Source organism: Tachysurus fulvidraco, chromosome 13 (assembly GCF_022655615.1).
Source record: "Tachysurus fulvidraco isolate hzauxx_2018 chromosome 13, HZAU_PFXX_2.0, whole genome shotgun sequence".
NCBI lineage: Eukaryota > Metazoa > Chordata > Actinopteri > Siluriformes > Bagridae > Tachysurus > Tachysurus fulvidraco.
The window spans coordinates 18,378,872-18,402,226 of NC_062530.1; the positions used below are offsets into that span (position 1 = coordinate 18,378,872).

A 23,355-nucleotide genomic window follows, 5' to 3' on the forward strand; every position below is an offset into this window, starting at 1 on the left:
TAAAAAGCCAACACAAACATCAAACTGCCCATGAACTTTTATCCTTGAATGCCTGCCAACTCACTTACCTGTTATACGTACAGTACATCAGTTTCGCATCACTTCAGTGTAACAACCTAACATCATTATTACATAAGAGGTGGTTGGGCCAAAAACTAGGCATCAGTTTTACTTTAAATTATGATGGTCAGAATTGTGAAAGTAAAATTGTAGCAAGTTTCAGTGTGTTATAGAATCAGATCCATAGTCTTGGTTGCTATATCACATTAAAGATGGAAAAGAAAATCTTTCTTACAAAAACTTGCAATTTTAACAGCCGTGTGTAGACTTAATATCCACTATACATTGATCTTTTTTTATTTGTAAGAAAATATATATATACACACACACACACACACACACACATACATACTGTATATATAATCTCTGTTTCATTTTACAAAGTATGCAATAATTTGTAACTCAAGCTCCTCAATGCTGTACAACTGCAGCTACCTGTCAAGTCCAGTGTCAACAAACTTTGTTTAATAAATGTGATAACCCTTAGACTTCCCAGACATAAGTACAAATGTTCATGAAACAGCAGTAAATTCGATCACTCATGGGCTACGTGCACATGTCTCAAAGTTGTAAAACTGCCATCAGGATACACACACACGCACGTACTCAAACACGTGATTGGACAAAAAAATTTACTGGAAAGTTTTCTAATTCACGAAGACTTACAAAGTTGTTTAATTGTTTAAACTTTTTTAAATGTCAAAACGAGTAAAAAACTGTTCTAAGAATTAAATAAATAAAAAAAATCTATGAGGTATTTTAAAAGCACATATATCAAGTTATTGTTTTATATTAAATAATCTAAAATTGTTTGAATGTTTTTGCTTTAAAAAGAAAAAAAAAGATCAAAATTAAAATCAAATATAATTTCTGAATAAAGTCTGCAGTTTAAGGAGCAGAAATATAAAAGAGAGTACCACAAAGGTCTGGTTAATGATCAATATCCACCTGGTATTAGGTAGCTTACATAATTGCACATGATGTCTAACAGTCATTTGTGTTGCACTTCACCTATACCTGCGTCTCTTGGATGGAACATAATCAGAATCGTCAGAGTCTTGTGTGTCTGATTCAGAATCTGAAAAAAGTAAATTGACATCAAACACATCTTCATCTACCTCTTCCTCTTCAGATAAGGGAACTGGAGCACGACTTGGCAGTGTGGCTTGGTGACACTCATGTTGGCTCAGTCTGTGGAGCTTTACTTGAGGCTGAAGCCACTTAGACACCAAGAGGAAAGTCTGAGTCTCTAAAGAGAGCCTTGGTTTTCCTGCTAATGTGCCACTTGACTCTAAAGAGACCTGCGCATCATTTTGGCTTGGACTAAGAGTCACTGCTGGAGCTGCAGAGGATGACGGTGAACCAATCTGATAGTATGAAGATTCCAAACACATTTTCTTGAAGGACAATCCCTGTGAGGATTCCTGCTCAGTCAAGGATGATTTTTGTGTAATAATGTTTTCTGGAAATGCTGAAATACTGTTTGAAGATGAAGATGTTTGAGATAAGGATGGCTGATTTGAGCATGTTAGTGAAGGACTGACTACCGGAACTGAGCATTCTGGAGAAAGCCAGGCTTCCAATGACTCTAATGATTCTAATGAAAAGCTGCAGCTTTTTTGGCCTGAGAAGGGACTTGATTTCTTTTCTTCTGTTGGAGATGTCTGCGAAGACGCCATCAGTTGTAAAGGGAGAACATGTCGCTCTTCATCCACTGAAAGGTATGAAAAAGACTCTGGCTGAGAAGACAGAGAAATGTTTGTAGAAGATGAGTCATGTTGAGGAGATGCTGAGGTCAGCCCGTGAGGACTGGATTGGGGAAGTGGAGGGTGAGGTGGTGGAGGAGTGCTTTGCACATGTATCAGTGAAGCTTTGTGGTCCTGACTCCTTTGCTCCTCAGAGCATTCTTGGAGGATACTCTTCATTCTTTTGCCGTGTTTGGAGCACAAGTGCTCTGTTAAGTCATCGTCAGCTTTCTTCTCTTCAGAAACGAGTCCGATTTCAACGGTCTGAGGACACGGCTCTTTAAGCATACCCAGAGCATTGTCAGTCTGATCTAAAACTCTCTTCTTCTTCAACACTGTCATCTGTTTTTCCAAACTCTGATCTCTATTCAGCCAGGAGCTCTGAGAGGATGCCTGGGACAGCCAGTCTTCATCTGCCTGTTCCAGAGGTTTCCTAAGAGCTACACAAAGAGGCCCAAACACTGGTCCATGGACTTGAGCTCCTTTTTGTTGCTTACACATCTCTGTACGTTTATGATCCATGTGGCTTCCTGTAGCTGGAAAAAAGAAAAAAACATATAATGCAGCGTTGTGAATGTAAAGTCAACATTTTATAATGAAAGATGCTCGAGTAAGACTTACCACATCTCAGCAGTTTCTTTAGCGCTGTGGCTGGAGACGCACTATTACAGGTAAATAACTGTTGCAGTAACTCCTCTGTCCCTTTTAATGGCCCGGACTGTTTTAGAACCTAAACGTGTTAAGATATTCAATTTAATGTACTTGTATTTAGAGAGCAATTATAACAAACACTGTCGTAAGGCATTTGTACAGAAATCTACATGGAGATTTATATTTAGATTCCTAATTAACATGGCAAAGCCAGCAATGGTGAAGAAAACCTCTGTGAGACGACCCATGATACTCTTGGTGACACCAGATAGTGACTTTATGAATCATTACTCATAAGTGTATTTTATAAAGTCAAAACTAAATGCAATGAAAGAATGTTCAATATGAGCATCAAGGTCATTATAGTTACAACAGCAGTCTTTTGGCACAACCTGGAACCTGGAATTAAGTAAAAATCTTTATTGTGTCTATGTAGGATATTATACAATATTGACCAGAACACAAATGAGAATCTTATACTTGTGACACACACAGACACAACACACCTAGACATGCACATGGCCTTACCTGGTCAATGTAGGTGGGTTGTGGAAGAGCTTTGTTCAGCTCTTTTAAATAATGTAACAACCTCTCTTCCAACTTTATGATGTAGCATTCTCCATACTGCTCTCCCATCTGATTCTACAAAGCATAACAATAAATACGCTAAAAATGTCAAAGAAATTTGAGACCTTACAACTTTAAATCTTTATAGGTGCCACAACTTTTGCTACACTTGTTTTACATGAGATATTCTTGAAAGTCAACATGTCTAATGCTGACTGGGCTAAATTAAACACTACAATGACATCAAGATACATTTTCACTTACTCTAATATAGTTTTTGCGCACTTCTGGCTTTATTGTCAGTAACTGCGCAAAATTTTTAAAGTCCCGATGGGCCTTCTGCATCAACTCGATATGCCTGTGACTCTGCAATTTCAAAAGAACAAATTCATGTGTGGTGGTCTGAGAAACATGGTCAGATCTTCTTATGTTTGAAAAATATTCCAACAATTACTGAAATAGTGAAAATTGCATACAAACATTTTAAACACTTGAACATTAAGTGATGATAATATGCACTGTTTTCCCAAGCTTAAAATAAGGGCATTTACCTGAAATCTAGCCTGTAGCTTAGAAGAATAAACATGATACACAAAACTTAAGTTCATTGTCAAAAATAATTAGTAACAGCCATAGACTCACTGTTAACTCTACAGCAGCTCAATGCATATAAACACACAGATAGAGGTCGAGGGTTTTCGTTACATATTTCAGAAACTGCTGATGTCCTGGAATTTTGCATGAGTTCAAACAGACTGGCGTTAGAACATCCAGTGAGCAGTACAAGAATGCTGCAGTAATTCAAATAAACACTCTTTAAAGCTGTGGTGAGAAAAGCATCTCAAAACATGCAGAATATCAAAAATTGGGCCGGATGGGGCTACAACAGAATCCCACCGCAGATTGCACTCTTGTCAGCTAAAAACAGGAATCTGACCCTAACTGTGTAAACAGACAGAATAGAACTGGAATAAAATAATTGCCATATTTAAATTCATTTTTTGCACTTTTTATGAAAATGGACCTACATTATATATACCTTTAAAAGATTCTGAATCCAGAAGAACTTTTACATTTCAGAATTTCTTACTGATGAAAAGGTTAAAATATAAACGTGAAAGAATTCAGTCTGTACACGTGTATGAATGAACTATAGTATTTTAGTGTCCTCTAGAGGAGAAAATCCAACATCTACTTACACTTCTATGATACTGTGGGAGGCTGTCAGGAAACAGCTTTACAATCTTGTCTCTAATGATTTCCATGCTCTGGTCTTCCCAAAACATCCACATAATAACCTGAAACATAGATGGCACCATAAAAATGTCAGGACAACATTAGAAAATACCTTCACCACATGGTGTGTTCGACAACAAACATCATCATCATTAAACCACATTTACCAAAGTTTTCAGTCCAAACACGATCTTCATATGCTTGATGGGGGTCACTAGCCGAGGCAGTAAAGTGTGAGTAACATCCAGGAACTCCATGACCTGCGCAAAGTGTTTAATGTCTCTGGCCCGGATGACCATCCAGGACTCGGCTGCTGTCACACGGATGCTACAAGGATCCTTAAGAGTCAGACTGCTCCGGTCACCTTCCAGCCACAGTGGAGGACCTAAAACTTTTTTACACAAGACATCAGGCCCCAGCATTCAGTTCAATCCAGTTGATGCTGAAGAAACAGGTTATTTACAATGATGACTGCACAACAACATGTCTTCTGCATTATTAACCAAATATATTTGACGACAATGAAGTATAAATAAGAAGATATTAAAGAAAGTATAATAATTATCTGATATCTGATAATAATTAGCATCTGACAGAACAGATCTGTCAGATGTACCAAGCATGAGGTGGGAGTGTCTAATAAAGGTACACAGCTGTACACACACGCACAGCTTCTGAACCATAACAAACACATACCTTCTAACACCTCCATCATCTGGTTAGTCCATGCATATTCAATTATCCACAGTGGTACAGTAGATATGACGCTGAAGGTTTTCTCGCACCACAAACCTTCCTCCATTCCAGAATATCTCACACTTTGATGCCTGTATTCATGATGATGCTTTTGTAGTGTCCACCGGCTCGCGCTCATGAATATTCATTACCAGTGGACAAGTACGGGCAAGTTATTTCTGACAGCCGAGACAAAAAAACAACAAACAAACAAACTAACCTGTGATTTATCACGTAAAGAAAGTTATCAAAAGAAAGTGCTATTGATAAATCTTCTTCCACTAAAGGTTTCTCTAGATATGTACATAATTTACGTTATTTTTCTCAGCTTATTTGGTACATGAGACACTGAGGCTGGAATACAAAATGCCTCCTTGTTCCCTACACTAGTACACTACATAGGGCAGAAAGTAAACGCGTTCAAAATAGATATCTATGGGCGTTCACGCGCTACTTTAGTTCACTTCATATCCAATAGGAACCGTTTGGGATTCAACCTGCGATAATGCTAACGGCTAACCAAAATATATTTAAACATGGCAGCCAAGCCAGGAAAATCTTCACAATTAAAGCATCGTTAGTTTATTCCAGGCACACAATTATCAGACATTCATTCATTTATTTATCTATCTATTAACGTATACTTTAATTTAAAGTATTTTGTCACAAATTTCTTAACGTATTTAAAGTTCTCCATTTGCTTTGATCACAGCGGTGTTTAATACTTAAACACGCAGTAAAATTCGGCTTTAATGATACTTGATGGATCATGCAGTCTAACGTGAATTGACAATGTTAACATAGATTGTAATGTAGATAATGTAGATTTTCAATCAAATATGACGCAAGTATATACACTTCTATGTTAAATACACGTACAGGATCATTGCGATATTTAAACGTCTATACTACGACACAATGTTGCAAAACGGAAATGTTTAAGTATTGTGGAAAACCACGTCAATTTTATTTTAAAAGAACATTTTATATACAACCGAGTGATTCTTGGCCGCGAGACTTTTAATTTAAAAAAAAAACAAAACATTTCTGCAGCCAGTGTATGAACCATGCTGAACAGTGCGCGTGCGTGAAATTTATTTTCAGTAGGTATTTGATGTCGGAAGCTCGATATAATGGTCAATGTGATTCTTTGACTTTTTAAGATAAATGACTGAAGTTTTATTTCAAACGGTACGTATTTTTATGTTTTATCATCTTTTATTGTTTGTTATCCTGTTACTCTCATATAAACTCACAATACCATGTTATTTATAGTTTACCCATGTATCATGTGTCATTCACTGTGTCACGTGGTCCTATGTGGTGTGTTTATTCATGTAGAATTTCATGAATATAACTCATGGCTCATTTTAAATACAAATGCACATTCTGCTTTTGTCCCCAAAGTGAGTTGATTACCTAACATGGCTCCCCCCATTGATGACGTGATCAAACTGTGTTGTGAGCTGTCAGCAAATCAGCAGATAAAGACTACAGTAAAGCATTCTGGGAAGGGAGCGATGACTGCTGGAGGACTTGCTTTTGCTGGTGGATTGGTTGGGGGTCCTCTTGGCATCGCCGTAGGCAAGTATCAGCAAACTGCACTAATTAAAATATTAAAAAAGGAGCAAAAACTCAATGAGGCATGCTGTTATAGGAAAACAATAATTGTGGAGTGATGTGGTGTGAAGAGGTGTGGTGTGGAGTGATGTGGTGGTATGGAGTGGTGTGGAGTGGTGATATGGAGAGGTGTGGATTGGTTTGGAGTGGTGGTTTGTGGAGTGGAGTGATGTGGTATGGAGAGGTGTGGAGTGGTGGTTTGTGGAGTGATGGTTTGTGGTGGTATGGGGAGTGGTGGTTTGTGGTGGTGTGGAGAGGTGTGGTACAGGGAGTGGAGTGATGTGGTATGGAGAGGTGTGGAGTGGTGGTTTGTTGTGGTGTGGAGAGGTGTGGCATGGGGAGTGGTGGTTTGTGGAGTGGAGTGGTGGTTTGTGGTGGTGTGGAGAGGTGTGGTATGGGGAGTGGTGGTTTGTGGAGTGGAGTGATGTGGTATGGAGAGGTGTGGAGTGGTGGTTTGTGGTGGTGTGGAGTGGTGTGGTATGGGGAGTGATGGTTTGTGGAGTGATGTGGTATGGAGAGGTGTGGTTTGTGGCATGGAGTGATGTGGTGTGGTATGGAGAGTGGTGTGGTGTGGAGTTGAGAGGTGTGGTGTGGAGTGGTGTAATGCCAAGCGAAGTGGTTCATTTTCCTATAATGGCACATCCTGTTTTATTCTTCTTACACTACAGCAATCTGTCAATGATTGATTAAAATTTTAATCATCAATTATAATGTATCAATGAATGACATCACGCTTTTATCTATTAATAATTTAGTTATTGTTCACTTTTGTACCATATTATAGACTTATTATAAACTCATTCTCTCACAGGTCTTTTTTCTCTTTTGGTGTAAAACTTACAAAGTTACAACTGTTACAAAGCACTGACACTGAAGATTCCTTACAGAAATGTTTCCAAACATGATACAGAAAACTGTTATTAGTGTTGGATTAGTTTAGCTATACACTTCCATTATTGCTTTGGAAACAACAATGTATTAATGACTGTAGCATCTGAATTGGGACCACCTTCAGCTGCTGTTCTAGAAAATTAAATATCTTCAGATTAGAGATTCAAAAAGTGCCAAGCTTTAATTTCCTGTTTCTCAAATTCTTTGATATAATATTGATCTTTTTGCCTGGGTAAAAGGTGGTGCTGTTGGAGGACTTCTGGGATGCTGGATGACAAGCGGTCAGTTCAAACCATTGCCTCAGGTCATCAATGAAATGACCCCAGCGCAGCAAAAGAAGCTCTACGAGGACATCATGTCCATTTTGGGCTCGATCGAGTGGACTGATGTAGCCCAGTTAATAGCCTTAGTCACAGCAAACGCCTCACTTCAGCAGCAAGTGACCGCTGCTTTACTGGGCTACATTCACAGAGAGCTTCAGGCTGAGGTTCATTATTTAGACTGAACCACACGATGAAAGCACTTATTTGGACAACAAAATTAATGAATGATTTAAAGAAAATAACGTGTTCTTTTAAGTGAAAACCTTTTATTTAATAGATTTCTTTTTAATTATGTTATTAAATGCTACTATCATCAATGAAGGAATAAATTGCACAGGACACAATGTTTGAATTAAGGATGAATAAACTGATGATGATTTTGCTCACCAGAGCTCCTACAATACATATATAATGTTCAGACTAATATTCTTTTTTTTTTTTTTTTTGAAGGATATTATCATTTATTTCTTTGAGCTTTTACTCCATTTTCTTACAATTTAATCATTTTCAGTTACTACTAATTAAACACAAAGGTAAAAGGATGAAATTACACATCCTCTGTACTTTAAAGTTGTACTGTAGTTGCCTATTTTATCCACAGGGGCGACTCCTCATATATTTCAAAACATATATTTAATTCTGGGCATTCTTTGCATTATTAAGTTTTTGAGTGTTTTTTTATCTCAATGATCAGCACTCTGAATCCATCCCCGGCATTTTGGATTCAAGAAGCCAATTATGAAGTGACCTTAATTAAAATATCCATTATACATTTATTAGGTTTTTATTCATGTCACATGACTTAATTAATTTATTTTTTTGGTTGTTAAAATATAGCCATTTTAATCAATTTGCATTCAAGGATTTTATGTGTACACTTTTTAATTGAATTGTTTCACTCACCATGGCACATGTGCTGTGGTGATGTGACAATAAAGGTGACTTGACTTGACTTGTGTTGGTTTATCTTTTGAAAATAGTTGGGTGTGTAGTGGAAATTGTTACTTTAGAGATGTTCACATGAATCTGTCCTTCTAGGCTTCTGTATTTCCCATGGCTGGTAGTTATTGTGACTAGAGATTTCAGTTGTTTCTTTGAGACCTTTTCTTTTCCCGTGGGATACAGTTTGGTCAGAAGATGAGCAGGCGATGCTTCTAAGCCAATGGTGGTTGATGTCCTGTTTTACTTTATTCCTGTCTATAAAATCCTGATGTTATCAATAATCGGGGCCTTCCTCTCTGATTTTACACTCTGATTTTAGAGTGTTGGGTCCTTCTGCAAAGCTGAACGCAATAAACGTTTTTTTTTTTTGTAATGTTGGGCAACTTAAGCTATAAAAATATGACAAGCGCTTGCATATCCTTAACCTGGTTGATTGAATGTTTTTTGATTGGAGTGTTAATCTGACGAAAGGAATGCCATCCCGTACAGAGAGCAGGACCACGACGGTAGTCAGAGAAGTCAGGGATCCTGATATCGGTGTGGGCAAAACACTCTCCAAGGTGTCCTAAAATACAATTAAGAACAGCAATAACGAATGTGTTATGTGAATAGAAGATATGCCTTACCCTACGTTCACACAAACCATCGACAGGCACTTGTTCAATTTCTCAATAGTAAGAAAATTATCTAGTAAAATAACAAATATGGGAAAAAATGCCTTTAACAATTTCTTGTTCAAACACTTTTCTCTTGGATTCAAGCTAGAGCTACACTTAGAATCAATGTCCTGCTGGAAGACCCAGTTGTGACTGAGTTTTAACTTTCTGGCTGATGTCTTGAGGTTTTGCTTCTTCCACACAATGCCATGCCGTATACTTTTGCACCAGTTCCCAGTTCCTTTTATGGTCTTGGAATAGAAACATCTTCCTTGTGTGTCAGATTTTCTGAGTTTCATTTAACCTCCCATAGATGAGCAAACATCTACGGGAGCTTGTTTTTGCCTCCTTCTGCATTCACTGATTCACTGTCTGTGTGGTCACAATTTTTACATTTGTATCTGATGGGACTCACATGAGCCTGCAAAACCTTTTGTTGTTTGGAAATTGCTTGTGGAGGTCCACAACTTTGGTCTGGACTGAGTTGTTTGGATTTTCTTACATATGCCCAGAGGTGCATCAATCCCAATAAACTGAGGCAAGTTAATACACATAAACTATTGTCCCATTCTAATTGTGATTGAATTAATTTAAGCTTAAATAAATAAATTTGCCCCTAATGTGACTATTTTGAAATGACCTTTGTATAGAGAAGACACCCTGACAGACTTTTGCCAAAAGAATGTTATTTATGTATATTATGTATGTTATTTCCTTTTTCTTAACGCCTTCAGCAATTGAGCAAAAACAACACAGAGACAATGGAATTCTATAAATAATGTCAACGCAATCGTTTACTTTTTATTTTAATCTTTATATTCTAAGTTCAAAAATTTTAAAGATATTATATTCAGGCAGTAAAATGTATACATATGTGACTTCAGTTATTGGGTCCTTTTACTCTGCATGTAAACAGTCAGCCACCACAACGCTATATAATTCCCACCTCATTCCGGAAAGCTCTGCTCTGATTGGCTAACATCCTTTCCTTTCCGTTATCATTGGCTGATATTTAGTCCGCACGTGACAACAAACCCATGCAGTCATTTATAAGAGTTAGCATTGAATACGTTGTTTGGCGGAATGCGGGTGGGAATAAGAAAGTCTCAGCACAGGATGGCTGTTCAGCTCCTTTTTAATAATGAGATTAATTCGTAGAAAGATAGCGATAATTGTTGTTTTGGCGTATGTGGTTTTTTCATTATACGCTGCATACAATGTGTTTTTTAATAAGAAGATAATTAGTCGTGTGCACAGAGTGGTGAAAAAGGGCTCTGCACCCGCAGGTACGTTAACTATGTTTAGCTCGTTAGCTTGTTAAAGTTAGCATACAGGCTCTGGGACATTAAGGGAGAGATTAACTGCAGCATTTTCTCTTAGACTGATATCTTCTGGTGTGTTGTTTTTTTTTTACACCCAGTACTTTTATTATTGATTCTTTCACTAACGCAAACCAATAATGCTATTTCTAATGATGAGTCGGTTAATTGAATCGACTCTTTTAGGTGAATACTGAGTTAAATGAATTGGCTCTTTTAGGTGAATACTGAGTTGATTGAATCGGCTCATTTATGTGAATTCTCGTTTGTTTTTGTGTTCAATGGTGTGACTTAGTTAAATTAATTTAAAGTTAATTTAAATTAAGTTTAAGTTTAAGTTAAATTAATCAAACAAACATTGAAGTCAAGAATCGTAGCTGGATGAGAAGTATATAGAAGTATGGCATGCAAATTGCTGTATATAGTGAGCAAGTAATGATGTATGGATAATAAATTGAATATATTTAAAAAAAATTAAAAATATTTATCAAAATGCTGCAGTACAAGACAACAGATATGTTTTGGGTTTGTTTAAAGGTCTGTTAATGAACTTTACAATAACATAACCTGAGATTTTAACAAAAGAAACGGAAACATTCTTGTAGACAGCAATGCAGATGTGTTTCTGTAAAGCATGCAAACCCAAGTGAAAATGCATGTAAAATGCATTGATCTTTGATTGTTGTCCGGGAATCTGTGCATAATGTCTTTTTTTATTGAATCATTTCTCACATTTGTAGATCAACCCAAAGGTGGAGAGGAAGAATGGAACCCATGGGAAGAGGACGAGCATGCAGACTCCATCTCGGTACTGCAAAAAAGAAGAGAGGCTTACAGATCATATCAGGAGCGCATCGCAAAGAGCAGGCCCAAAAGATATAAAGTTCAAATCTGGGGAAAAGCAGCTATAGGTAAGTGTCTGTTCATTCAACTATTGCGTTCACAGTGATGGAGGTGACTAGTTCTCTGTGTAGGTTTTACACTTGACCTGCTGTAGAAGTTATGTATGATCAATGATGATTATGTATGATATTCAGACACCTGACTATAAAGTTCATGTGTGCTTATTGAGAATCAGTCAATGAATCACTTGGTGCAAAGGGCTGTTGTCATGCTGGCGAAAAAACATGTACATCGGTTTAATGGTCAGATGTCCACAATCCTTTGGCCTGTTTATAAACTGTATTACAAGAATCTTTATTTTGAATATTAAAATATTTCACAGTTTTTTTTGGCACCCTTCATAAAAAAATTATGTTTAATTATCAAATGTAAAGCTTTAATGTATTTGTTTAAGCAGAATTGCACAATATTGTTATAAATGTCTTTTTTGTTTTCTTGGCACTAGGACTTTACTTGTGGGAACACATTTTAGAAGGCCCTTTGAACCCCACTGATAAAACAGGGCAGTGGAGAGAAGGAGAGATTCAGTCAGGGAAGATCAGTTTCAGGTAAGCTGTGAGCAACTGAACGAATCAGAGGCCTAATTTATCAATCATGTGTACACAAAGTTTTGTGAGTAAACTACACATTCACACATTTTCATGGACATGAGTGTTAAATTTCGCAGATATAACCGGTGACATAAAATCTAAAGTCTTAAATCTATTATTGTTTAAAAGGCACATGTAAGGAATGATTTTGATGATTCCATAGTTAAAGACTTTATGATGCACAGGACTCTCTTTGTTGAGGATGATGAGTGGCTTATCATCTGATTTTGTTTTCCCAGTTCAGTTTTAGTTTAGTCATTTTGGCCATATATGGTAAATCATTTTTGGGCATCTGTACATCAGAGCAGTCCATTTGGAATCTATACACAGATCTGTGTACACACGTGATAAATGCCAATATGCTTATTCATAATGGTGTTTAGCCATTAGCCATAAATTTAGCCCTTCCATGCAAAATGTGATATATGAGATGGCAGAAAATTTACAAATCGCAGAGCTACATCTCAATACTTTTTATACTTTTAGTGTAAGCAGAGTTTACATGCTGGTAAACTCAGCTAAATGTGGTGCACATATCACAAATCTGGATGATGTATTTAAACCACTAAATAGGAAGTGTGGTTGTTGTGGTTTGAACTGTTTATAATATAAGGACTCTAAGCAGTCATGATATGTAGGTAGACAGAATTATTATCCCCAAGGTTAAATTCAGGGGAAAAAACCCTCTGTCTTTTAAATAAAACATATTTATTCAGCTTTCAGAATCAGTATGATCATTTTTCCATGTCTGTCAGTTTTTACACAGGCCCAGCAGTGGTGCAGGGTCACATTCCTCTGGACACAGACAGTGTTGTGTTGGTGTTAAATGGTCGTGAGCAGCAGAAGATCTCCTACTCAATCCAGTGGCTACAGCATGTGCAGACTCTTGTGCAGGCTCACACCATCTCTAAAGTGGCAGTGGTCTTACTGGGCAGTGAGCAGTGCACTAATGAGTGGATCAGCCCCTATCTGAAGAGATCTGGAGGCTTTGTGGATCGGCTGTTCCTTGTCTATGACAGTCCCTGGGTCAACGACAAAGATGTCTTCCAGTGGCCTCTTGGTGTTGCTACGTAGGAGCTTTTTTTTTTCTGAATCAGTTTTGTTTTAATTAAGATGTAATTCAAGGCTCAGTGCTTTTCTGGCACTATATTATTTCAATTTAGAAGCTGAGATTTTCACTATTCTAAATGAATTCTTTCCGATTTCAGATTCAAATGATCTCTTGTTCTAGATAACTGGGAAGTCTGTAGACAATATATGTTTTTACGCAGTTTGTGTTTCTTGGTCCAAACATGCACATGCAGGGAGCAGATTATTTATTTATTTATTTAATTATGAGCACATTTTGACAGACACACATACAGATCACAAACTCAGATTCTAATAATGAAAGTAATAAGAAAAACAAAGATTCACATAACTGTTATTCTTCTATTTAACAGGTTAGTAAAGATAACCTACCTCATTCAGTCAGACAAATTTCATTCGGACTGATCTCAACTGGTTTATTCTATTCAGACTGAGCTATTTTTATTCTAATTAGTCAGATTATTAACAGATTATTAAGATGTAAATGTATCTAGTGACTTTTAATGTTTAAACTGGTGTTATTTTTTTTTCCTTCTTCTGGTTAACAGGTATAGACATTTCCCAGTTGTAACACCCAATACACAGATGGTAAGCACAGTGAGACCATACATCTGCAACTTCCTTGGCACCGTCTATAAAAACTCTTCTAGGGAATCTCTCATGGGCATCTTGAAGCAGGACGGCTTGGAAAAACAGTGTCTTACAAATGCTCGGGAGAAGTATGTGTTTGTGTCATTAGAATAGAATGTCTACAGAGCAGACAAGATAAAATAGCAGTGTGACATATTACACATATGTGTATTCATGTATAATTAACTAGAAATTGAACTCTTGCATTCTGATGTGAGATTCAACATGATTTACTATTACAGCTAGGCTTAGGCTTAGCCTACATTCTGATAATTTGCCCTTACAGTTTGCATATGTTTCGCAGACAAAAAAACAAAGCTATATTCCCAACATGATTGTATCCAAAGTGACATGATCGCTTTCTCTCAGGTGGCTTCCTCAGGAGACGGCAGAAACCTCCAGACAGTACCAGATGGCTCTGGCTCAGAGTGACTTGACCCTGTGCCCGGTTGGCGTAAATACTGAGTGCTACCGCATCTACGAAGCCTGTGCCTATGGCTCTGTGCCCGTGGTGGAGGACGTCCTGAATCCGGGAGCCTGTGCCAACGGTCGCAGCTCACCTCTTCGCCTGCTCAAAGATGCAGGGGCTCCCTTCATCTTCCTCAAGGATTGGAAGGAGCTGCCAGCCATCCTGGAGAAGGAGAGGGTGATGACGCAGACTGAGAAGACGGAGAGAAGAATGAGGCTGCTGGAGTGGTACACTGGATTCCGTCAGCAGATGAAGGACAAGTTCACAGAAGTCCTGGAGGAGTCCTTCTTCAAACTGAGCTAGAAAGAGACATTGGGTCATAGTTACATTTCACTACCTTAATTTATTATTAAACTTTAACTTGTGGTTAATCTTAGGAAACTTATGATCGTTGGTAGTGATGCACCAATCCTGTGTTTTCAATTTCTATACAATATCAATATTAAAGTGCTCGAGTATTTGCCTGTAGTGATCAGATACCGACCATCCTCACTGTAACTGAGACTCTGCAACACATTACAGGCATGTGACAAGCATGAAGACAATTTGTGTGCTCATATCCATCATTTGTGTTGTATTAATTAACAATTCTGGCCTATTATTATGCACTACTGGATGGGTGCATCCCTGATCACTGATTTTCCTCCATAGTTTCAAACCACTGCTTATTAACGGAACCTTATTTATGAATTGGTGTTAATGTCTTTTGTCTGTGTACTAATTTCATTGAACATTATCTGTTTTCTGCTGTGCAGTGACATGTATTATAATGCTCATCTTTAACATTTAAATTGGGTTTTTGTGGTATTTATTTATTTTATGAATTGGTCTCATGTTGTGTTTTCTATAATAATGCAGACATTATTTGGCTCATCTCAGTGCAATACAATTAAAAGAATGTAACGTGTAAAACGATTTCTTTGAAATTGTGGTTATTTGTGAATCACAGACAGTTTTGAACGTACTGCATTTGGCGTATAACAGATTTAACCCTAAGCAGCAGCATTCTAGTGCATTCTCAGCTCTAGGGTACATAGTTGTTTGTTGCTTTCTCTGTGGTGTTCCTGAGTGTCCTCTGGCATCCTTTCAACTTGAAAAATCATGTCTATTCTAAGGTGGGAATGAATCTGTGACTGTTAATGACTGAATAATTAAATGAAAGATAATGATGCTGTTAAACTCTGATAATGATGCTGTAACTTTTCTGCTAGAATCAGAATCCTACTCAATCACTGTGTTAATTGAACACAACCCAAGCAGAGATTTATCCACTACAGTTCGTGTACTGCAAGAATCGCTCTACTGACGATGCCATCAGTCATCTTCTCCACACTACAATGAGCCTCCTGGACTGCAGAAAAGGGAATTATTCAAAAATGCTGTTTGTGGACTACAGTTCAGCATTTAACACCATAATTCCCTCCACTCTCGCCTCTAAGTTGGATGTCCTGGGACTCAGCCTGCCGCTGTGTCACTTCCTGACAGACAACAATTCGTAGGTGGGCAAAAACACCTCATTCACACTCACCCTCAGCACTGGAGATCCCCAAGGTTTTGTTCTGAGCCCCCTGCTGTACTCACTGTACACATATGACTGTGTGGCCACTTCCATCTCCACCACCATCATCAAGTTTGCTATCGGCCACTGTCGTGGAGGCCTGATCTCCAACAATGACGAGACGGCCTACCTACAGGAGACTAAAAACCTGGAGAGATGGTGGGTCAGCAAGACTAAGGAGTTGATAGTGGACTTCAGCACGAAGCAGGAGCGGTCATACCAGCCGCTAAACATCAATGGGACTCCAGTGGACAGAGTGGACAGTTTCCGATTCCTGGGTGTTCACATCACACAGGACCTATCTTGGTCCTGTCACATCAACACCCTGGCGAAGAAGGCCCGGCAGCGTCTGTACCATCTGAGATGCTTAAGGGACATCAAACTACCCTCACAGGTGCTAAAGACTTTCTACACCTGCACCATTGAGAGATTCCTGATGGGAAGTATCACTTCCAGATTCAGGAAAAGCACCATGCAGGACATGCGAGCACTCCAGAGGGTCCACACCGAGCTCCCTGACCTGCAGGACATCTACAACACGCGGTGCCGGACCAGGGCCAGGAAGATTGTAAAAGACCTCAGCCATCCCAACAATGGACTCAGGGAAACGCTTCCACTCATTGAAAGCAAACACAGAGAGAATGAGGAGAAGCTTCTTCCCACAGGCCATTCGGAGTTTAAACCAGGAAACACCCTGGATCTGGATCTAGATCTGGATCTAGTACTGGACATCTTCACTGTTTTTTTGCACACCTTTTTTGCACTGACACTTTAACTCTGGACTTGCACAGCACAGTGCCACTTTACACACTTTATACACACCATACTGCACATGGACACTTTAAGGACAATAATTAATAACCATACACATTTATGTCTATTTATGTATATGTATATACATTGTATATATATTAATTTAATGTATGTACATTTTTACTTATATTTTCATATTTTATATAATTTTTTATATAGTTTATACTTTTTTTTTTATTTATCTACCTCCTTTTGGTTATATTTTTTATCCCAAATTGCATTCCTTATGTTTGAATACCGAATAGATGCAAAAAAACAAAAAACATTTCACTGCATTTCGTCCTCTGTATGTATGTGACAAATAACAATTGATTTGATTTGATTGATTTGATTTGAGATGTATTTAAGAATCCTCAGATTGCACTATTTATCGAGGTGTAATGACGACCATCTGCCACCAGGTGACGGTGCAAGAAGGGAAGAGAACATACTGTGAAAAACAACGCTTAATGAACAGTGAATAGTTTTGCTTGATATTCTGCAGGTTCGTATGTCACTTTTCGGTTCTTAGAAATAACCATTCGAGGTATTTAAAACTCATTTATCTAATTCAAACATCCCAATCCAGTTACTTATAAAAGTTTGTATTTCTGGGGTCCATTCAGACCGCGTGCGGCGCTGAGAAAATGTTGCCAGATTGGTATAATTCGCATCCGAATTTGTGAACGAAATACATGCCAGCTGAATAATATGTGAACGAGTAACATGCCGTAAATCATAGTTGGATGCTGAATCTGTCGAGTCTGTTTTATTACGTGTTAGATGAGCTTGTAACGTGAGTTCTGAACACTGAACAGACCCGTCGCTGTTATTCTCAACCTGGAAACCCGCGCTCAGATCCCTCCCCGTTCACACTGAGTCTCCAAACAGATGCGCTGCGTTCAAATCTGCGGATCCACAAAGAAGTCGAGCTCAAGGAAAAGGATCCTCCTGGATACACACAGAGAAAGAGAGCAACGACAGACCCCACCGTTCACAGCTGAAAAAGTTACAAAAAATCTCCGGGATGCTTGTGTTTTAAATACGAACTGATCTGGGATCATTGTTTACATCATAATATTCTTATTAACTTCTCTATCTGCTGCACGGAGAACGGCTGGAAAATGTCGCATCCTCCTGCCAAGTTTAAAAAGGATAAAGAGATCATCACGGAGTACGAGGGTCAAGTCAAAGGTAAAGAATAAATAAGGGGAAGAAAAAAAAGTTACAGGATTTGGGTTTGTTTATCTTTTTATTAATATTCATTAATAATTTGTTAATACAGAAATGTTATTTTTATTAAGATATAATTATATTGGATCTGAAAGTATTATGTGCATAAATCACACACACACACACACACACACACACACATTATATATATATATATATATATATATATATATATATATATATATATATATATATATATATATATAAATTATCTTCTGTAGTTTAAACTACATTATCACGTTAGATGAGATTTGCTCATTTGAATAATTCCCATCATGCTTAGCGCGGTGTCGCTTGTCACATAGTTTTCCGTCCTGTTTTTTTTTTTTTTTTTTTAAATCTAAACTATTTTTAGCCTTTCTTGTTGTTTATGACTTGTTGCTGTTTCGATCATGTCGTCATGCCACTGTTCTTTTTGTGAGCTGTGATGTTCCTCACCGTTTTGGTGAATGTTTAGATGAAATGTAAGTATTTCTTCTTCCTTCAACGTAAACATCTCTCGGTCTCCTTGACAACAAGTTTTGTTTCTCTCTTGTACTGAAGTTCCTTCCTTCACACTCATTGCAGTCTTGTGTATTTTGACAGATTTATTATGATTTTATTATATTAGGATTATTGTTAGTGGTTATAAAGTCTACATACAGTCATTATTCCTCTCTGCTGTTTCCTCCTGTTTGTCATTGAGTAACTGTAGGGTTTTTGGCCTTAAACTATAGATGACACATTTTATGGATTATGTTTCTATAGAGAGAGCATAAGGGTGTTTTGGTATACAGTTATGAGCTGGTGTTACTCAGCAGTCATATGGCAAGAATGTACCAGTGATGACTAAGGCTTTATTTAATAAGCAGTCATGCACAGTTCTTCACACAGCAGCTCCTTAACCAGCCACCCGACGCTGTAACGGCACGACTTACATCAACATGCACGTCTGTACTTTAAATAACCTTAGACAATGTTTCCCCTCTGTGTTCAGCATTCCCTAATAACAACAAAAGGGTAAAGATATAGAAATACGGTCCGATAAAGTCCACGTGAATGATTTTGAACGATCGGTCGAAAAATGATTGATCTCATTGACAGGAATCCGACAGGAAACAACAGCAAATCATATCTGCATGTTATGTAACTCTTTAAGGTAACTCAGAATCTGCAGTAATACTAGTATTAATGTAGCATTTTAATACAGGTGTTAACATTACTTCATTATACCAATATAACTGTTACTTTTAAAAAAGTTAAAAAATATCCAGACATTTAGTTTTCCAGCTTGCTAACACTAAAACTTGCCAGTTTTTCTTTAACAAATGTATGATATGTTGTACATAGGCAGTCGTGGCCTAATGGTTAGAGAGTTTGACTTGTAACCCAAAGGTTGTGGGTTTGAGTCTCGGGCCGGCCACGACTGAGTTAATGGGTTAAATGCAGAGAACGAATTCTATGGGTCACCGTACTTAGCCGTATGTCACTATACTGTTTATAGCTACATTAAATGTTATGGAATATCCACAAGGCAAGTAGCTATCTTCCTATAACTACTACAAAGTCATAAAAGTAACTTGTATTATTATTACTTTGTAGCAGCTATAGAAAGTCGTACCATAACCAGTGATGTCTTTTCTGTTTCTTAATGATAATCACAAGAATTTAATTAAGATTGATTAAGATTAATAATAAAAAAATAGCTTGTTATGTCTCATAGCAACCAGAAAGCACAGAGTTTTTTCCCACTAGCACTCAAGACTTAAGACTAAATAACACTGATCAAAAATCATTCAAACAACAAGCCATGTGACGTGCATTGAGTTTAAATGCTAATCTGTATTGTTAGCTCCAGGTGTTGGAAAGATAACCTGTGAGGATTTCTGTTTAAAAGTTTTTATTGAGGTTTGATTGCGTTCTAAAGGAGGCTCAGTGTTTTTTTATGTGATTACGGTGGAATATTTAACGATTGTATATGTTTTGCATTACTTTCTTTTTGACTGCTTGTGACAGTGCGGCCATCTTTGCATTGCAAATAATCTCCGATTTGTGTCCAAATTTTATTGTGGTTTGTTAACCTGGCGTCACCATTTGGTGTGGGCACAGAGAATTGATGGTGTGTGTGTGTTTGTGGTAACAATGTTGTAATAAGTATGATAACAGTGATACAGTAACCTCGGGTTCAGCCAAGGCAACGATTGGAATGCATCTTTATCAGCTCATGTCTGGCCAGTCGTGACCAGTGCTGTGGTGTTTGGATCCTAGCCTGTTGGCATTGTTACCATAATCCTGCCTTAAGCTTATGCTGTTTGCTGTTTCTCTTTATCTATTTATTGTTGGTGTTGTGTTTTGGAAGTGTTGTCTGAGATGAATATCCCAGTTTTATCTGGGTGCCTCTTGAAAGTGAATGGCAACTCATGTGCTCACTGTTGTCTATGTTTCAGGCCATTCCTGTTGGTCATATAACATGATCCAGAACTACCTACTTATAGTGAATTTATTATTGAGATTTTCAGTAGCAAGATATGTCCAGTGTTCATGTCTGTTAAATAAGTAATTGTGTGCACATCCCACCTTCTGGCAGGTGCAGGACAAAAGAAACTGCTTTAACAGTTTACTTTACCAGTGTTCATATCTCCCATCAGATTGCAGTCACTTCCCATTTCTCTCAATTTAATTTATTTAAAAAAGACAATTTTCACTTTTGTTAGTGCCTAAGTCCTGTGTATTGTGCATGGGCATTCCCAATGCAGAAAGAACAACACACATATCACACTGTCATGATGAAGGTGTATTCAGTTTTAACTGCTGCCCCAGGGTGCTTAAGGGACAGTCAGTTGGGTCAGATCTCCTGCAGGATTTCAGTCTGGCTCACTGAGATTTTGGAACATCAGTATACCCTGCCGCATCCCCATACGGTCATTATCAATCACACGCAGGCAGTACATGACTACATTAGGGGCAACAATAGTTAATGTAAGTCTTTGTCCTTGTTGCTGCTTGCTGACAGCTGTCAAAATGTCAGGGGAGCTGATGCAACAGTTAACAAAGTTCAGAAAGTATAAACGCAGTTCAGTTCTGCTCCATATAGTATGTCTGTTCAACACACAAATACAATAGATCTCAGCTTTATTGCATTAGAAAATGATACTTTATTATGCCACACTAACAATTACAGATCTTTGAATATTAAATTTAGGCAGAAAGTGCAATTCTAATAGAGTTAACAGTACTGAAATCAGTACATATTGATCAGTACTTTGCCAGTCTGTTGGCTGAAGCTTGGTAAGTTGCCTTTTGTACCACAACCCTGGTAGGTGGAGAGAATTAAATACTGATGGAACAACACTTCTTCCAAAATATACGGTATGCTGTAGCAGATTATTTAAATCTCACAAACATCATAATTTCTTAAACCATTCGTTTCGCTAATTCACTCGCCTCTAAAGCAGGTGCAGAAAACGATTTATGTGATCATGTGGTCTCTGGACCAGCTGGGTGATGTAATATACTCTTGTTTTTTCTTGGCCAGACAATTAGTGTGATGCCATTTCATATCTGACTGTGGGTCACGACTCGCTGGCTCTTTCATGCTGCCTGTTGACAGCCAAGCTATCATATGCTCTGCCCTTGTAACCTTCGTACCCACTGCTTTCCAGTAAGACAGCACTGTGTTTCTAAATCCTCCTGAGAAATGGTGGTCGGTACACATGAGTTAGCTCTGGCTTCTCAATTTGATCTATAAAAACATACTATATATATTTTTTTTAACCCATCTGTACTAAAAAGTACAGACTGTCTACAGACTGTCATTGTTGCAGGATCTTTTAAAGAATGCAATACACCATATGTGGATTATTGTTCATAACATATGACATCAGTGCCTAAATATGGCATAAGATATGACAAATCGTGGTGTAACAGGTCATTTAGGCTCTGCATTGTTAACATTAGTCACTGGGCTAACGTGATTTGGGTTTTTTGAGTACAGGGTCATACAGCTGAGATGGCCAGGTTCACATCATTACTTAAAATCAGTGTATCACATATTTCACAGTCCCATAAAGTCTTCGTAGCACCATCTGTGGGGATCTCGGAGGAACAGGAAAATACACTGCGGTGTTGTATCCACAGTTTGATTACACACTGCCTTTATGGCAGCTCTGGGATGTGTGAAATGCAGGCTAACTGCAAGATGTTGGGTAATGTCAGTGATGGCTTATGGCAGAACTGTGCCACAGAGAAAATACAGGCTACACATTGGGGTTTTGAAAAAGAAGAAGAAAAGCATGGTTTTATGTTTACTTTTTGTGTTGTCAGATAAAGCGAGCTCACTGAATGACAGAAGCAAACATGAAATCCACTTAATTCAGAGTTGCCTGTTCTGAAATTTGTGAACATTTTTGAGACCTTTTCTGTTTAAAACGGATTGGATTAGATTTAGTTCGCCGTTTAAACATAGGAATATTCTTGATAGTATGTTTTGCGGTTTTACAAACGTAGTAGATCATGTATAGTAAACATTTCAGTCCACTTTTCCTCATATCAAACTATTCTCTACCTATTGAACCTTGATCAATGTAGTGTCTCTGTCATCCTGCATTACTTTTCTAAACTTCTAATAAGAATATACAATGTGTTGTTTAAAATTATAGACTCATATGTTGAATATCTGCAAATATCTCTATAGGGTGTGTGTGTGTGTGTGTGTGTGTGTGTGTGTGTGTGTGTGTGTGTGTGTGTGTGTATATGTGTGTGTGTGTGTGTATGTGTGTATGTGTGTGTGTGTGTGTGTGTGTGTGTGTGTGTGTGTGTGTGTGTGTGTGTGGGTTTGTTTTTTCACATCCTTGGTGCCCTGTGATGTACTGGCATCAATCCCATCCAGGGCCTATTATAGCATTTTACCCAGCATTCCGGGAAAACTTTGGAACACCGCAACCCTGATCAGGATAAAATGGTTACGAGATACATGAATGAATGAATGTAGGGGCTTCGGATGTTATTTATTTTAAGTGGAAAGATCACTGAATGTTATTTGCTTATTGGGCAGCTGATATAATTAAAGCTCAGGATGAGCTCTGAATGCTCTAGCTCTCAGTAACTCAATTAGAAGCATTTAGGCTGCCATCACTTCTTGACAGCTGTCCTCATCATTCACTTACAGCTCCTGAGTGATCCTCAGCCTCTCTGTCAATCTAGCTAAACAATTCCTACACTTCATCCTGTAGATACTTCAGGTCATGATGCTTTTCTGGCACACAAACCTACCATCTGCTGTTTCCTCTTAGTTGTTACACCACATTCAAGCGGTCAGGGTGTGTGTGTGTGTGTGTGTGTGTGTGTGTGTGTGTGTGTGTGTGTGTG

At 38.0% G+C, this 23,355-nt stretch overlaps 4 protein-coding genes across 7 annotated transcripts in view; 3 read left to right on the forward strand and 1 right to left on the reverse strand.

Moving 5' to 3' along the window:
• Nucleotides 1-334: 334 nt before the first annotated feature.
• LOC113652760 lies at nucleotides 335-5,513 on the reverse strand. Of its 2 annotated transcripts, none has more exons than XM_027162029.2 (7): nucleotides 4,956-5,513; nucleotides 4,427-4,701; nucleotides 4,223-4,321; nucleotides 3,288-3,389; nucleotides 2,985-3,098; nucleotides 2,427-2,535; nucleotides 335-2,341 (listed from the first exon to the last, which is right to left on the reverse strand). In XM_027162029.2, exons 2-7 carry the CDS (start codon nucleotides 4,679-4,681, stop codon nucleotides 1,068-1,070), a joined length of 1,953 nt encoding a protein of 650 aa, XP_027017830.2. In that variant the 5' UTR covers nucleotides 4,682-4,701; nucleotides 4,956-5,513; the 3' UTR covers nucleotides 335-1,067. The 2 variants fall into 2 exon arrangements, with proteins under 2 accessions (XP_027017830.2, XP_027017829.2); XM_027162028.2 differs by having other exon boundaries at nucleotides 4,427-4,650; nucleotides 4,956-5,512.
• A 73-nt stretch (nucleotides 5,514-5,586) lies between these two features.
• Nucleotides 5,587-8,780, forward strand: zgc:112052 (protein C19orf12 homolog). Its single transcript, XM_027162030.2, has 3 exons — nucleotides 5,587-6,185; nucleotides 6,402-6,578; nucleotides 7,745-8,780. The coding sequence occupies exons 2-3, from the start codon at nucleotides 6,419-6,421 to the stop codon at nucleotides 8,008-8,010; spliced, it is 426 nt and encodes a 141-aa protein (XP_027017831.1). The 5' UTR covers nucleotides 5,587-6,185; nucleotides 6,402-6,418; the 3' UTR covers nucleotides 8,011-8,780.
• A 1,701-nt stretch (nucleotides 8,781-10,481) lies between these two features.
• Nucleotides 10,482-15,341, forward strand: rxylt1 (ribitol xylosyltransferase 1). Its single transcript, XM_047822449.1, has 6 exons — nucleotides 10,482-10,712; nucleotides 11,486-11,656; nucleotides 12,094-12,196; nucleotides 12,994-13,308; nucleotides 13,876-14,046; nucleotides 14,327-15,341. Exons 1-6 carry the CDS (start codon nucleotides 10,568-10,570, stop codon nucleotides 14,727-14,729), a joined length of 1,308 nt encoding a protein of 435 aa, XP_047678405.1. The 5' UTR covers nucleotides 10,482-10,567; the 3' UTR covers nucleotides 14,730-15,341.
• A 2,127-nt stretch (nucleotides 15,342-17,468) lies between these two features.
• Nucleotides 17,469-23,355, forward strand: part of srgap1a (SLIT-ROBO Rho GTPase activating protein 1a) — a 77,849-nt gene continuing 71,962 nt past the window's right edge. The window contains exon 1 of one of the 3 annotated variants that reach the window (XM_027161611.2): nucleotides 17,469-17,970. In XM_027161611.2, the coding sequence (XP_027017412.1) occupies nucleotides 17,901-17,970 (70 nt within the window). In that variant the 5' untranslated portion in view covers nucleotides 17,469-17,900. The remainder of the gene's footprint in view (nucleotides 17,971-23,355) is intronic. The other 2 variants (XM_027161608.2, XM_027161607.2) reach the window with 2 other exon arrangements.

Coding starts and splice junctions, on each gene's coding strand:
- zgc:112052 (XM_027162030.2), top strand. CDS start 6,419: ATGGCTCCCCCCATTGATGACGTGATCAAACTGTGTTGTGAGCTGTCA. Junction 6,579..7,744: donor TCCTCTTGGCATCGCCGTAG/GCAAGTATCAGC, acceptor CCTGGGTAAAAG/GTGGTGCTGTTGGAGGACTT.
- rxylt1 (XM_047822449.1), top strand. CDS start 10,568: ATGAGATTAATTCGTAGAAAGATAGCGATAATTGTTGTTTTGGCGTAT. Junction 12,197..12,993: donor TCAGGGAAGATCAGTTTCAG/GTAAGCTGTGAG, acceptor CATGTCTGTCAG/TTTTTACACAGGCCCAGCAG. Junction 13,309..13,875: donor TGGCCTCTTGGTGTTGCTAC/GTAGGAGCTTTT, acceptor TCTGGTTAACAG/GTATAGACATTTCCCAGTTG.
- LOC113652760 (XM_027162028.2), bottom strand. CDS start 5,133: ATGAGCGCGAGCCGGTGGACACTACAAAAGCATCATCATGAATACAGG. Junction 3,390..4,222: donor TCCCACAGTATCATAGAAGT/GTAAGTAGATGT, acceptor TTGAAATTGCAG/AGTCACAGGCATATCGAGTT. Junction 3,099..3,287: donor TGCGCAAAAACTATATTAGA/GTAAGTGAAAAT, acceptor TATGCTTTGTAG/AATCAGATGGGAGAGCAGTA.